Here is a 14,634-nt window from a genome sequence, read left to right on the forward strand (position 1 = left end):
GGGTGGACAGATCCCCAGTCCATCACGGAGACGAACAACCATTCAATTAATTTAGAGTGACAAATTGACCTAATCTCCATATTGCATGTTTTTGGACTGTGGGAGGAAGCCGGAGAAAACCCAATGTAAACACAACTGTGGTTGTATTTCATTTTCGCCGAATTTGCCATAATGACCGTCTAAAATGACACTGTCACTGTCTTGAGCTTGTGTGTGTGTAGTGCTGTAAAGCAAATTTGTGTTTCTATTCCAGCACTTCCAACAACTGCCTACACTGCAAACGGAAAGAGAAAAAGAGACTCTCCTTGGTCATCTGGCATGGATGAAGCGTGTGTCTATTTTCCAACAGCAGGTGTCACTGGTCAAGCAAATACAGTCCAGAGCATCAACAGCACAGACTGAGTAACACCCCGTAAAGTTGATATGGGAGCATTGGAGGTACACAGCTATCTTTTTAGCTGTTACATTTATTATGTATTTATTTTTCTCCTATTCCTGCAGAGTTCTGATTATTCCTCAGGTATTTTTTTTTTTTTGACTTCCTTCCTCATTTTCCTAAATTCATCGTCTCCATTTCATGTTTAATATTTGTTATGTGTTGATGGGATAGTTGAGTGTGGGTTGTGGCTTCCCGACTCCACTAGTCTGTCCTTGGGCAAGACAAGGGTGTACCCCAGGGTATCAGCTGGGTTTGGCTACGGCAGCCCCACAACCCTCATGTGTAGGATAACGGAATAGACAATGAATGGGTTGTATATAAATAATGTCTGATTGATTTATGTCTTTTAATGTATATACAAAAATATTATGTATTAGAAAACAAAATTCATACGGGACAGATTGGGACAAGAAGGATCATACTAGGGACTATTCACTACAATCTGCAGTTCAACTACTCACACACAAACAGTCTCACTATAAATATTGTATATTTCTCTGTCTCTCTCTCCTCTTGATATATCACTGTGGTAAATATAAATGAAGCAGGAGCAGAGTAGTGCCATGCATACCAATGTGCGCTTAATAAATTATGAACCAGATGTAGAGAGAAAGACCCAGAACTGGCCTGTGTTTCCCTCCAACTATTTCAGACAAACAAAACATGTCCAGCAATAAAAAAGGCAATACCAGTTTTTCTAAAGGAAAGGTCTCACAACACAAACTCCCCATAGAGTGTGTTTTTCAACATTTAATGAAAGCATTTCAGAGCTATATGTGTGTTTTCTACATCCCCAGTTTTAATGTACAGTTAATGGATGTCCAACATGGTTGCTAGGTGATTACTGGAGCAAAAGCACAACAGGCATCACTGGAACACATCAATAATTCCTCCGTGCATTGCTTTGCATAGCCCTAACAATTGCTAATACACTGCCAGAAAACGCTGCTCTCAGATAAACACTTAATAACAAACAGTTATTTATGTGCACTTCTTGATGACACCTGCACGGTTGTGTTAGGGACCTGTTTTTTTATGGTTACATACAATATCAACTATTATTGATGATGATAAAGCTGAAGTACTGGACAAGCAGGGATAACGTCAAGGATTACATTTCTTTTTAAATGTACGTACCTTCAAATCACAGTTCACCTTGCCTTAGATTAAGTGCTGATTCAGTCAGTATGTTGCTAGGCAACACAGTGGACATTCCCGCTCCCCTCTGTACAGTGAGCTACAGCAGGGATTTGTTGTTGTACTGGTCTCAACAGGATTTTCTGAGTCTTGTCCATGTGCTCCTCTCGCTCTACCCATTCATTACCAGTATAACATATAACCAGACTCATTTTCATCCCAGGAGTTTCATGTCTCAGACCAACCAACCCAGCCACTCTTCCATTTTGTTATGTTCTGCTAGAGATATATCAATATTGCACTGTTTTATATTTTTTTGCCAGTCCCCAACCTGATATGTTAAAAGTCCAAAGTTCAAATGCAATACCAACAATACTAATAAAAAAAGCATGCTACAATACTAGCAAGTCCAGGAGGTAAAGGGCTAACAACAAGTCGTTTTGGAGAGTTTTCATAACGCTCGTCATCATATTTTAAGCATTTTCTTTGGAGGTAAACCCTAAATGATGACTTCTTTCTGCCATTCTGCTTCCAGCAACTACACATTTCCAGTTGTGTTCATTTGATGCAACAGGTTGTGAATGTGAGTGTATAAAGGGTTTGTCTTTGATAATACAGTAAATAAGTCAATTTGACTGCAGTATAGTTTTATATATACATGACCTGGTATTTCTGATGGGTCCTTAATTGCTACAAGGTGGACGAGCTACCAAAAGAGAGGCTGCATACTGTAACAGCCCACATAGATTAAGTGTGGAACCACTCTCTGCTTATGTATCCTAATACATAGCATAACATATTAAATAAATGTCCTACCTTGCTTATGGCCACACAACTTGTTTCATGCCCAGGCCCTCTCAGGCTGCTGACCTGTCCAGGATCTACCCTGCCTCATGACCAGTGTGTTTTGGGATTGGTCTCAGCTCCCTCAAAGGATGAGCTGTATTTAACAATAGAATAGATGGGTGGATATTAGGAATGTAACAGTATAACAGTATAAATTTGGCAATAATGCAAAAACAAACAAAAAAAACCCACAAACTACAGTGATCATCAACCCATTTTTACCCATCATCCTTTACGCACCAAAGGAGCTGCACCTATACTATAAAAAATCTAGAGTTATAATAGATGATTGATATTCTATAACTAAGGTCATTAAAATGTGGACTGTCGTCCTTATCCCTTAACCCAAACACTATCCAATTGGACCCGGACCTAAAATAGATGAATGATTAATTCATCGTCAAAGCATTTGTGTTCTAAATGGCACATGTTCAGAAAATGAAGACCAATTGTGTGTGTTGTAAATCTTTAAATGACATGATTTAGCCAATGACAACAGTGGATTCTAATAAGCGTTTAGAGCCTGGGAGTGACATGGTGCACACAGGTAAACACTGGAGAATGTTCCCTCACTAGTATAATATTGTGCTTGGAGAAGCCAGAAATGTACATTATGGCTATCAGAAAGGGTAAAAAGTTAATTGAATTTAGAAAATAAATAAATAACTCAGTTGCACCTGATCCAGTTCAGTCGAAATGTAATTATTGTGTGGACTAAAACAGAACATTACAGTATATGTCCTTCAGGGCAGGGTTTCTCGATCTTGCAGGGGACCCGCTGCCCTGCATGCGCCGACACACCTGATTCAAATAAATGGGTCGTTACCAGGCTCCTGCGGTGCAGCGATGAGCTGACCATTTTAATCAGGTGTGCTGGAGCAGGGAAACATCTGCAACATGCAGGACAGTGGGTCCCCAGAAACCCTAAATTGTACTTACACTGGTTGATAAGACACAACAATTGGCTTTGACGGTTGAAGTAAATTGTCTTTCAAAAAGGTATGGCCCCAGCAAATAACAATGAATAACCTAACCTGAAAATAACATACTTAAATAAAATATGAACCATACATACAGTATACTTTTCTTTGATTTTAAGGCCACAGATGCTTGTACACATACTTCTACCTAAAATTGAACAATAAAATAAAGCCGAGGTCTTTCTGCAGTGACATTAAAATGGGAGAAAAATAATGTATAATTTGTTCCTTAATATCTCTGCCATGAGTATGTTGGTGAAATCAGTGAACAGTCATACACAGAGTGAGCAGCAAAAAAACAAATCAGTCTCATTAGACTTGGTTGACATATCATGTTCTGGAACAAAGCTTTGTTGTCGCCATTTCTTTGAGTGTGTGCCGCAAAGGCAAACAAGCTCCTTGAGTAATTGAAAAGAGAAGCAGGTGTACTCCCAGTCACTCCTCTCGAATGTGACAACATCTCCGTGCAGTCTCACCTGCCACCGAGCCATCGTTTGATGTCTTTCTTGGCCTCGCACCAGCTGTGACAAGCTGAACACGATCCATCCACAAGCTCCACTCACTCCGCTCATTAAATCGTCATGGCGCAGTTTTGCGAAGCCACAACCAGGCGGCGTGTTTCCACATGTTTACACGCACCTACACTGCATCAGCACGCACACACATCGTTCTTCACAGTGGAAGCTGATCCAAAAAGGAACTGAATGGACCAGCTGTGTTTCCTAGCGTGTCATGTGATACCAATGGAGGGACGTCAAGTAAGTGCGTGTGTCCACTTTTGTACGCGAGGTGTTGAATCACACTGAACAATACAGAGGGTAATTCATTTCCTGTCTTATCTTGTGCCTTTGTAGCCACACCTCTCCCAATGAGTGTGTGTGTGAGACCCACTCATTCGCCTCCTGCCGGCCCAGTGCACAGACCTCAATCTCATTAAGGCGCCTCTGAACTTTATAGAATGTCACGGCCCTGTTACCTGAAGCTGCGGCAGACTCACACTTAAAATGGTTTACTCTACTCTCTGCCACTGCCTGGCAATTAATTTCAGTTAGGAACACGTTTCACATCCGGACAGGTCATATTTATATATTTCCATATTCCGGGCTTTATTTATTCAACTTAAATTGCTTCACTAACTCACTGCGGACATTTTCAGCCTCATTAGCATTTGTGGGAATGGATGCTTTGAAGGCCACCCATTGAAATATTTTCTTAGAAATATTGACTTTTGTTTTTGCAGTGAATTAAGTGAATCTCGGTTCTACTGCATGCGGAACCCACTCAGTCACTGACCATTAATCAAACCAGTGACACCCATAACATGTGCATGATTTTTGTTTGTTTGGCTGACTGAATGTGACTAAAAACAAAATTCATGAAGTTCACTACATGCACAAAAGAGGCTGTTTTCCTCATAGGTCATCTATGCCAGCAGCTTATTATGACTCATAGTTATGTTTTATTGTTTATGACAGGAGCTGAGCCGGAAGTCAGGTGATGTAGTGACAAAGTCTGGGTTACGAGGAACATGAAGAAGATGTTTAAGCCTCAAAGGTGTTTGCTTTCCCTCACCTCACCTGTCCTGTCCTCTCCCATCGTCTTTTCCTTCCCCTCTACACTACACATCCCATTTTTACTCCACTTTTTTCCCCCTGCTTCCTTCTGGTAATGTACCAGGTCTGTGTCAGGGGGCGCTGGGTTGAACAGCTGGGTCAGGGAGCGTGTCGCTGTTTTTTTTCATTTTACCACAATGACTAGGCTGATGTTGGTTCTCCACATCACCATTTCACCCTGAAAAACAGTCTTTTTCAAAACATAACCAGGAGTATTTCAAGGGACTACATTATGTCCAGTCAAGAGAGATAAAGTGGGTGTATATGTATTTTTATGCTTGTAGAATATTGAAGGTTTTAAGCATGAAAAAACCAATAGTCAATAAACTGGCTGATACTCCCTAGGGTTGGGCGATGTCCCCTAAATTGGCAGTTGATGATGTTTACAGTAAAACATCGTGATGGACCATGATATTGCGGGGATTTCATAATCTACCAACCAAGCTAGCAGACCCCCGAACCGTAGTAAGGAGACCTCAGGAGACCACTACCTCCTTTAGCTCGGATTAGCTTGTTACGGCAAAAACACATTAAACCACGGGACTTCGTCTGCGTTGAAGAACGGCACACATTACTTCGTCAGACGCAACACTTGGCTCAACTCGCCTCACCACGGCACAGGAAGAAACCCTGGTGCCCTCCAGCGACTGTGTCAGATGGAGTCCAGAGACGTCTGACACAAAAATCAAGCCGAACAATGCTGAACTGTAGATCAGTTAAAAAGACTGAACAATCGTAAAAACGTGGGTTAATCTCCAACAATTACCAGGGAAATAAAAATCTCAATATTTTAGTAATAGTTTGTGGCTGACAGGGTGGGGGTGTGGCATCACGATGGTGGCTCTCCATCGGGATGTCGGTCAGCCAATCACGATGGACATTGTCGCACAACCCTAATACTCCCTTCTCCCCAAGGGGAAAAAATGTCGGTGTAATGATATATGGGGTAAAACAACAAAATTAGTCATGCACTTTAAAGACTTTTATACCTTATTTGTGACCTTTTAGGTCTTAATGGAGTCAAAAAAGTGTTCTGCTATTGAAGCTCTAACTGTAAAGCACAATAATCAAGCGAGACAACAAAACAGCCCTTCCCATGATGCTTCCCTTCATAAGTAGGTATTTTGTTACTGTTTTGATTGAGAAAACAAGAATCTGTATGAGTGACACGACCGTTGTTTTTCTGATCGACAAACCTGTGGCTACAAAACAAATCCTTCATTTTCACATTTTATCATTTCATTTCAAGATTTGCAATCTTGCAAAACAGTCATGTTGTGTATGTGTGGTCACAACCACTGTTTTCAGTTCACATATGATTTGTATTTGCTGCAGTTGTGTAACAGCTTATTCTGTATGAACACCTCCACACTAACTCACCTTCACACTACATTGTGGCTTATTTCCTGTGAATAGTTGTGTGTGTGTGTGTGTGAGAGAGAAACTGAGGCTCTTACATCAGGTTTTCACCTCAGATCATTAATCAAGCACATTTACCTTGATAAATGTGACTGACAGTGTGACTTTGGAGAAGTGGTTCTTTGCTGATAAAATACAGGATGTCTTTTGGGTGTGTTGTGTTTTTCAGTCATTCTAAACAGGTTAACAACTTGCGATAAGAGGTTGAAGTCATCGCTATGCTGATGATAAATCTTTGTGTTTAGAAGATGGAACACTTATCCCCAAGCACGTATACCCTCAGCACTTTTTCCTTTACTGGCACTTTTTCCTTCACTTTGCTTTTGAATTTATTTATTTTAAGTGCCACACCGACACCGCTGCTTTGCCAAAGCAATCGCTTTTTCTGAGGAAACGTGCCATGTGCAACGTTATGGCTTTAAAAGGCGGAGAGACAGCCTATATTTTGTTGACAAATCTGTTGAGAGTGTAATTTGTAACTGGAACTGGACAGCGACTGGAGCCATAAACTTAAAAAAAATGAGAATGGCACTTTACAGCAAAAGGCACACAGCATTCTTAGTGAGAAACACTCAGACATAATGCTTACCCCAACCTTAACCATCCAGTGGCGATTGCTCTAAGACGACAGAAGCTCAGCTTCTTCTAAAATGTTGTCAAATATGTACTGTGTACTAGAACATGTGTTACGAGATTGACTAGTTACTAAGACAGATCATCTTACGAGATTTTCCTATTCTCGTAGCAGGCTCCGCATTAAAACCACATGAATCTCAGTCTCAACCGTTCTCTATGGGACGGCACAGAATTGTATTCACTGAGCTCGACAGTGATCGGACAAATGCAACCAAAACGTCACTTCCACAGAACCTCAGCTTCAGCGACAGTGAATGGGGAAGTAGGGTAGGCTTGTTCCAGTTGTTCATTCATTTTTATCAACGTATGTTATGTATGTATAAATATCTGGGCCTGAAATGAGCTTCCCCTGGTTCAAAGACCAACAACCACCATCCCAACTCAATTTCTAACCCTAACCTACTGAATACCCAATACTAACTAACCCTATCCTTCTGAGACCGGCCAAAATGTCCTCACAAACACAGATTTGAACCAAAATTTGTCCTCACATCCTACTCCAGACATGGACACTCACACACCTTACGGCCTATATAAAGTTACACAGAGAAAGCCTGAACACACACCTAACAATCACTTTGTAACCCTGCACTGACCATATCAGCTGATTCCACATGCATACATGTAGCCTCTGCACACACACACTCACATGTGCTTTAATAAAATCAAAATTAGCTAGGATTGTGTTTGGGTGCATTGGGTTTTTGTGTTTTAAAAGCCCAACGTGTAACTTTTAGCAGGTTTATTGAATACATTGAATACATTACCCATTAGTATGATTGTATAAGTGTGGAATCTTTTTAGAATGAAAATTCTTAGCCTTAAGGTCTTTGCACACCAGACGAGTTGCGACTATCCGGATGCAAACTACTGTATGATGCACCCTCCCATGCATATCAAGCATGATGCAAAAACAACTAATAGAATATAAGGACGGGGGGGAGAAAAATTGCATCACGGCATTGCATTACGTGGTCGGTGTGAATCACACATGTTCCCAACGTACTTTAAAACACATCCGGTGTGCAAAGGCCTTTAGGATGAGCTTTTGTGTGGACCTGTGAATGTGCAGCTTGTTTTTCTTCAACAACTTTCCCCATGAAACCCAATGCATTATACAGGAAGGAAGAAGAGGGCAGAAGAGTGGAGAGCGAGAGAGAGAGAGAGAGTTGTGTTGACATCCTTTCTGGAACTCAAAGGCCATTGTAGTTCCCTGACACACTAGGGAAAGGGAAGATTCACATGAAAATGCTAGAACATGTGCCAAATTAGCTATTTTCCTCTTTACAGCGCTCTAATGGATTTAAAGACCGATGTCCCTGGATCTGTTTGAGCTATAAAGGATCGAGTGAACTTATTAAACGGTCTTTTCCAGTCACTGCTGATCCTAGAGGGGCTGTACACCAAACAGTAACAGCAGCTAGCGAGCTACTTTGCTATTGATGACTCCCATGCTCCTTTTAGTGAATTCCGGTCTCCCCCATTTGGTAAAAGATTTGAAGTCCCAATGTGCGAGACAAACTGCTACAAGTACAGCTTTTTCCAAGGTCTATTTCTTTTCTTTTAAGAAAGCCAAATTCACTTTTTGTTTTTATTGAAGCCTTGTTTTCAGGTTTGGACCTAGACTAAGCACAATAAGTTGCCCCCCATGTATGAAATGTGCCGTATAAATCAAGCTGCCTTGCCTAATTAGCAGTAAAGACAAAGTGGATAAAATATTCATGATATTTTTTTCAGGTGGCCAAAGAGTGGTATTTGTATGGTCTTGTATTCTCTGAGTAAAACCTCTCTTTGAAGCACACATCCATGTTTTATTGTCTTCTACATAGTATTTTGTGTCCAAAACAATACTGCAACACTGACCGAATTAAAGCTACCGAGTTGGGCTACATGGAACATGCCCAGTGGAGCATGTGAAGTATAGTTTGCAGGGTCACAAACACGGGTGACATGACAAGAGCTTGGTAGACTTGCAGACACGGAAAGTATGAATCTGGTCTAAGAAACATATCTTGGTAGATGTCCACACAGTTAGAGGTCTTACCTGGCCTTCACATGGGTGACTTACTGCTTAAAACAATAAAATGTTTTTTTGCTTAATTATATTTTATGCTGTGAAGATGGCCGCCTTCATCTCAGCTTACATAACTTGCGTGCATGTGTTTGTGATGTGACCTAGTTTATGAGCCTGTCTGCAGGCCATAATAAGTTATTTTAAAGTCAAGGCCAATATAGGTGAGTCACAATGGGACGTGTGACCCTGTAGGTGTTGACAGTGCGGATGACAACCCAACATGCTATTGCTTTGGATGTTTTGTATCCCACTCCCATTACTTTCTCAACCCACGCTGGCTCAGTGGAGATGTGATTACAGGTCTCTGCAATACGCTTGCAATCTGTAGCAGAAAGGACAAGGGCTGAGGATAAATAATTGATGAAGAGGAACTGTTTGATGGACTGACAGAGTGAATGCTTGGACTCCTGCAGAGACAAATGAGACGGAAATGTATAGAGAGAACACGGAGGGCCTTTGACCCTCGGCTGAGCTCCTTTTACCCTTTGCGTTTATGTTTATTTTGGTGTTATTTTTCCTTCAACCCTTTTACCTCACCTCATGTCTTTTTCCTTCTCCTTGCCTTTTCCCGCCACACTGCACCTTTCCTCTGTTCTGTTCCCTTGGAATGGCTCCAGTGATGTAAGGTATGGCGACAGCTATTGAAACCCTAAGTATTAAGTTATTTTTTGCAGCATGGGCCAATATCCACAGCCAACCTGACAATATAAGGTGCAGAGACAGAGGTAGTTCAACTTAAGGGGACGAAGTATGTCTATTTTCAAGACGCATGTCTTCCAGGCATGGATAACAAGGATGTAGCACAGACATATAAACACTCAGTAGTCTGTGTCTACAAACCCACCCACACATACACAGAGGGAGAGCACAGTGTGACACAGCCGCTGTCAAGCCGTTCACACACCGAAGAGGCCAGAGCAGCAGAGGACAACACCCAGACAAGGCTTGCTGGGAAAAAAAAAAACATGATCTCTGCAGACACATCTGGTCGACTTGTTCTTTCTTCAGTTTTGAAGTGTGGTTGCATGAAGTACAAGCGACCGTATAGGGTAAAATCTCCCTTCCCTCAACAGTTGGAAGTCTGGGTGAACCCAAGGACGTTTTGGCACACTTCAGCATCTCAGAAAAAAGGGAACCAATCACAAACCCCTGGTGCACTAGAGGCTAGTTTAACGTGACAGAGAAACAACGTCCAGCAGCTTTGGTGGTCTTTAGATTTGGCTGCTTCCATTTTAAGCCACTTGCAAAAGTCGTTAGATGGCGTGTTTTCTGTTACTCTGCATCTGTAATCTGGTCTCTGTTCTCACCCTTGTAAAAGAACAAAAAAACAATGCACTTTGCAGATTGCAGTCATGTTTTATTGTTTTCTTAGTACGTTGCTGCAGAAAATACTAATACAAAAAAACATAATATGCATATAAAACAGTGTCAGTTTTGCACTTTTGTTTCATTTCATTGAAGGAAGGAAATGAAAGGAATTGTGTGCTGTATTGAACTGCATTGCATCACATGTCATTCTGTTAAATTACATTGTGCTCTCGAAATGCACTACATTGCAATTGGAGTCAATCATAATAAATTCCATTCATAGTGGAAATATGGCATCGTTGGCAATGCATCAAAATGCGTACGCTCTGGCCTCAGCGAAGGACGTGCGCACCCTTCGTTGTGTAGCTGTGCGTCTGATGTTCTGCAGCTACACAACACTACAGAGATGCTGTTTTCATTTAATATTACCCTCACACAGTCAAAAAGGAATAACATGTATTATTTCAACCCTGCTTTTAAATTCACATGTATTCTTAAGCAAAGTTATGTTATTTACACACACACATTCCGTAGCCAGGTACATTATTTTAGAAGCAGATAAAACTGCAGTAGGGGAAGCGAGGCAGAGGAAGCACAAAAACATACAAAATCTTGCTGTTGGACTATGTATCTTTGGGATGAACTCTCGGTTCTCTACACTTTTATGTTTATTTGCACTTTCTCTGTGTTTGCTATTGTTGTAAAGGTATGCACTCGCGAGCAAACATGTTTGTTTTCCGTGGATGGTTGTCTGTTTCTCCACCAGCATGGACATGGCTCCATGGCTCCATGGCTTGTGTTCGCCGGCTCCAGTGCAAACAAATGCACATGGCCAAGAGAGGGTAAGGGAGGGGAGAGCTTTAGTAATGAGTTTTTACAACAGTGAGGATAAAGTGGTAGACAGTGGATGGATGGATGGATGTTGTAAAATGGTATTATATTCCAAAACTCTAGGGGGAGCTCCATAGAGCAGGCTGAAAAAGTGACCAGATTTGGAAAGTTTTGCTTTAAAATAAATGTAAAAATGTTTGTCGGAGTGAAAAAGTACAGACTAAAATACCTAGATAATACATTTTAAAGTTGCATGTATACATCCAATTGGACCCACACTGGACAAGGTGTTACACACTGTTGTGTACACACTAGACATCCAAAAGAGTGAAGAATCAAATATTCTGAAGGTAACAGACGTTAGAAAGAGACAATTAATGATCAATCAGAAAATGCTCTATCACAGGCTTAAAGGGCGCATATTGACATCTTGTGTAATAAAAGCAGATACATTTGATTCAATAAATCAATTTTCTACTTATAGTGGACAAGGACAGTTGTCCAGTTAAATGGCGTTGTCAATGGTTGAAACTGTATACATGTATATGTACCAAGTATATTGTGAAAGCTTGGTCCTTGAACTGATTTCATCGGTTAGGTTTCAGGTACAAAAAGGACAGTGGTGCAAGTTGCTATGGATACTAGTATGAAAGTAGGACTTGGCTTAAAAAGAGAGCAAGACAGCATGTGCTGGAGAAATGAATGGTAACAGAGAAAGAGTCAGAGACAGGACATTTTGTTTGGTGATCCAAGACAACAGATAGATTTCAGCACTTATTTCAGTAACAATGTCAAAGGGAGTAAGAGAGGGACAGAAGGAAATACTGTAGGTCAGATGACTTGAAATTAACTCAAGTTTGAGAGTCTACTGCAAAATCACTAACAGTATCAGGGTAATCCATAACTGCATAAGTAGTTACACTCAATTCCCAAATAGGAATCCAATAAGTGAGGTTTGCAATACAACTATAACATTGTCACATTGGAGGAATGAAATGCCAAAAATTTAGGTTTCAAGTTCAGACTTTGGCGCAATGATTTCATCCAAGTCCATGTTTGTGGCTGTTCACTGACAGTTTGTGTCACCTTCAGTGAGAAGTCCGAGAAGAAAAAATAAATATGCAAACTGCAGTTCACTCTCCCTTCAAAGAAACTCACACATGCAAGGACATTTCATAAACAGGTCTTTTAAAGTTAGACATGCCTTTATAGGAAAGTTTATAGAAAATAAATGGACGCACCAAAAATAATGAGTTGAGCTTACTTACTATTATTGACAGAAAGGTGGTCAAGGTCAGTGGGGAGTCGGGTGTACAATATTTTGCATCTGCCTGAAAACCGCCACCATTGTACCCATCCCCAAGGGGCCGTCGGTCAGTGGCCTGAATGACTACAGACCTGTGGCTCTCACTTCAACTGTGATGAAGTGCTTTGAGAGACTGGTTCTGAGGTACATAAAATCCCTGTTGCCTCCCGGCCTCGATCAGCACCAATTCGCGTACAGAGGCCAACAGGTCCACAGGGGACGCCATCAACACAGCCCTCCACACAGTGTGTAAACACCTTGAACACTCTGGCAGTTACGCGAGGATGTTGTTCGTGGACCTGTTCGTGCTTTCAACACACTTGTTCCGAGCAGACTGCTTTCCAAGCTGCGCGGTCTGGGAATCGGCGAGCACACCTGCAGATGGATCGGAGACTTTCTCACTGATCGCCTGCAGTCAGTCAGGCTGGGGGACCACCAGTCCTCAATCCTGTCTGTGAGCACCAGGGCTCCCCAGGGCTGTGTGCTCAGTCCAATGCTGTACACCCTGTACACCCATGACTGCGCACCAATCCACAGCAGCAACGTCCTCGTGAAATTTGCGGATGACACCACTGTGGTGGGGCTGATTGAAAATGGTGACGAGACAGCCTACAGGGAGGAGGTCCGGAACCTCGCTACCTGGTGCTCTCTCAATAACCTGGCACTCAACTCCTCAAAAACAAAGGAGTTGGTGCTGGACTTCGGGAGAGGGAATGAGGTTCTTGCTCCTTTTATCATTGGGGGAGACCTGGTGGAGAGGGTCAGTGACTTCAGGTTTCTGGGAACATACATTTCTCAGGACCTCATATGGGGGACTAACACCAATGCCCTTGTGAAAAAGGCACAGCAGCGCCTGTACTTTTTGAGGTCACTGAGAAGGTTCAATGTGACCCGGGACCTGCTGCTGTCCTTCTACAGGTGCTCTGTGGAGAGCATCCTCACCCACAACATCTTGGTGTGGTTCAGGAGCAGCTCTCAGGCTGACAAGGAGGCTCTGGAAAGAGTCAGAAAGTCAGCACAGGGAACCATAGGAGTGCAGCTGTCCTCTCTGTCAGCAGACATCTACGACACCAGGTGTCTGCACAGAGCCACCAGCATTACCTGTGACAGCTCACACCCTGGGCACAGCCTGTTCTCACTGTTGCCCTCAGGAAAGAGGTACAGGTCCATGCAAGCCCGTACCTCTAGGTTTGCGAACACCTTTTATCCAAGTGCAATAAGAGTGCCTAACACTAAGTAACTCTTCCAATCTGTGCAATATTCTTACACTTCGTACCCGTACAATATACACACCCCACATACATCCACTCTGCTGTACAATGTACAATGTACTGTATCATATACTGCATATTTCCCTTACTGGCTCCCACTGTAAATACTTGAATACTTTATTATTATTATTATTATTATTTATTTATTTTTTTTTACATATCCTTCTAATTTTGTTGACAGTGTTGGTGTACTATTTTGTTCTTTCTTCTTCTACTCTTATCTCTTCACTTGCACTACTAGAACTGTCCTTTAATCTCGTTGTACACTGTATAATGACAATAAAGGTGATTCTGATTCTGATTCTGAAATGTGAAAATTCAAACCCAGTGAAAGTTTAAACTAAAATCATCTTAACCTTTCCTTTTCTAACATCCTGCTTTTGATTGAGAGGTAGTTTATGTTGCTCTGTCACACTAAATGTCCGGTTGATGGAACAAGTCAGAGGAGGATAACCAGATTGGATTGAGATGATAGACGGGCCACAGTACCTCAAATAACCACTTGTGTGTTCCTAATAAAGTGACCACATGAATGTATATTCCAGTCATTTGGGATATATTATTTTTCTATTTTGCATTTCATTTAGTTAAAATCCTTAATTTACTGGCCTTAATCTTATGCTATCTTTTTCAGACAATTCTGTAACTGCCATTATTTGGCTATTATCTTCAATGGGCAGGACATCCTCTGTTCTACCTCTGTCTCTCCACTTTTTCATGAAATAAGTAAATACATATTTGTTTTCATTAGTGCCAGGACCAGCATTTGTTTGT

At 41.6% G+C, this 14,634-nt stretch overlaps 1 protein-coding gene across 1 annotated transcript in view; it reads left to right on the forward strand.

Moving 5' to 3' along the window:
- The window catches only part of LOC122778829 (talin-2-like), a 133,714-nt gene extending 119,885 nt beyond the window's left edge, over nt 1–13,829 (forward strand). The window contains exon 49 of the mRNA XM_044040931.1: nt 12,864–13,829. Coding sequence (XP_043896866.1) covers nt 12,864–13,829 — 966 coding nt within the window. The remainder of the gene's footprint in view (nt 1–12,863) is intronic.
- The last annotated feature ends 805 nt before the right edge of the window (nt 13,830–14,634 follow it).

This window comes from Solea senegalensis, linkage group LG12 (genome assembly GCF_019176455.1).
Source record: "Solea senegalensis isolate Sse05_10M linkage group LG12, IFAPA_SoseM_1, whole genome shotgun sequence".
Lineage (NCBI taxonomy): Eukaryota > Metazoa > Chordata > Actinopteri > Pleuronectiformes > Soleidae > Solea > Solea senegalensis.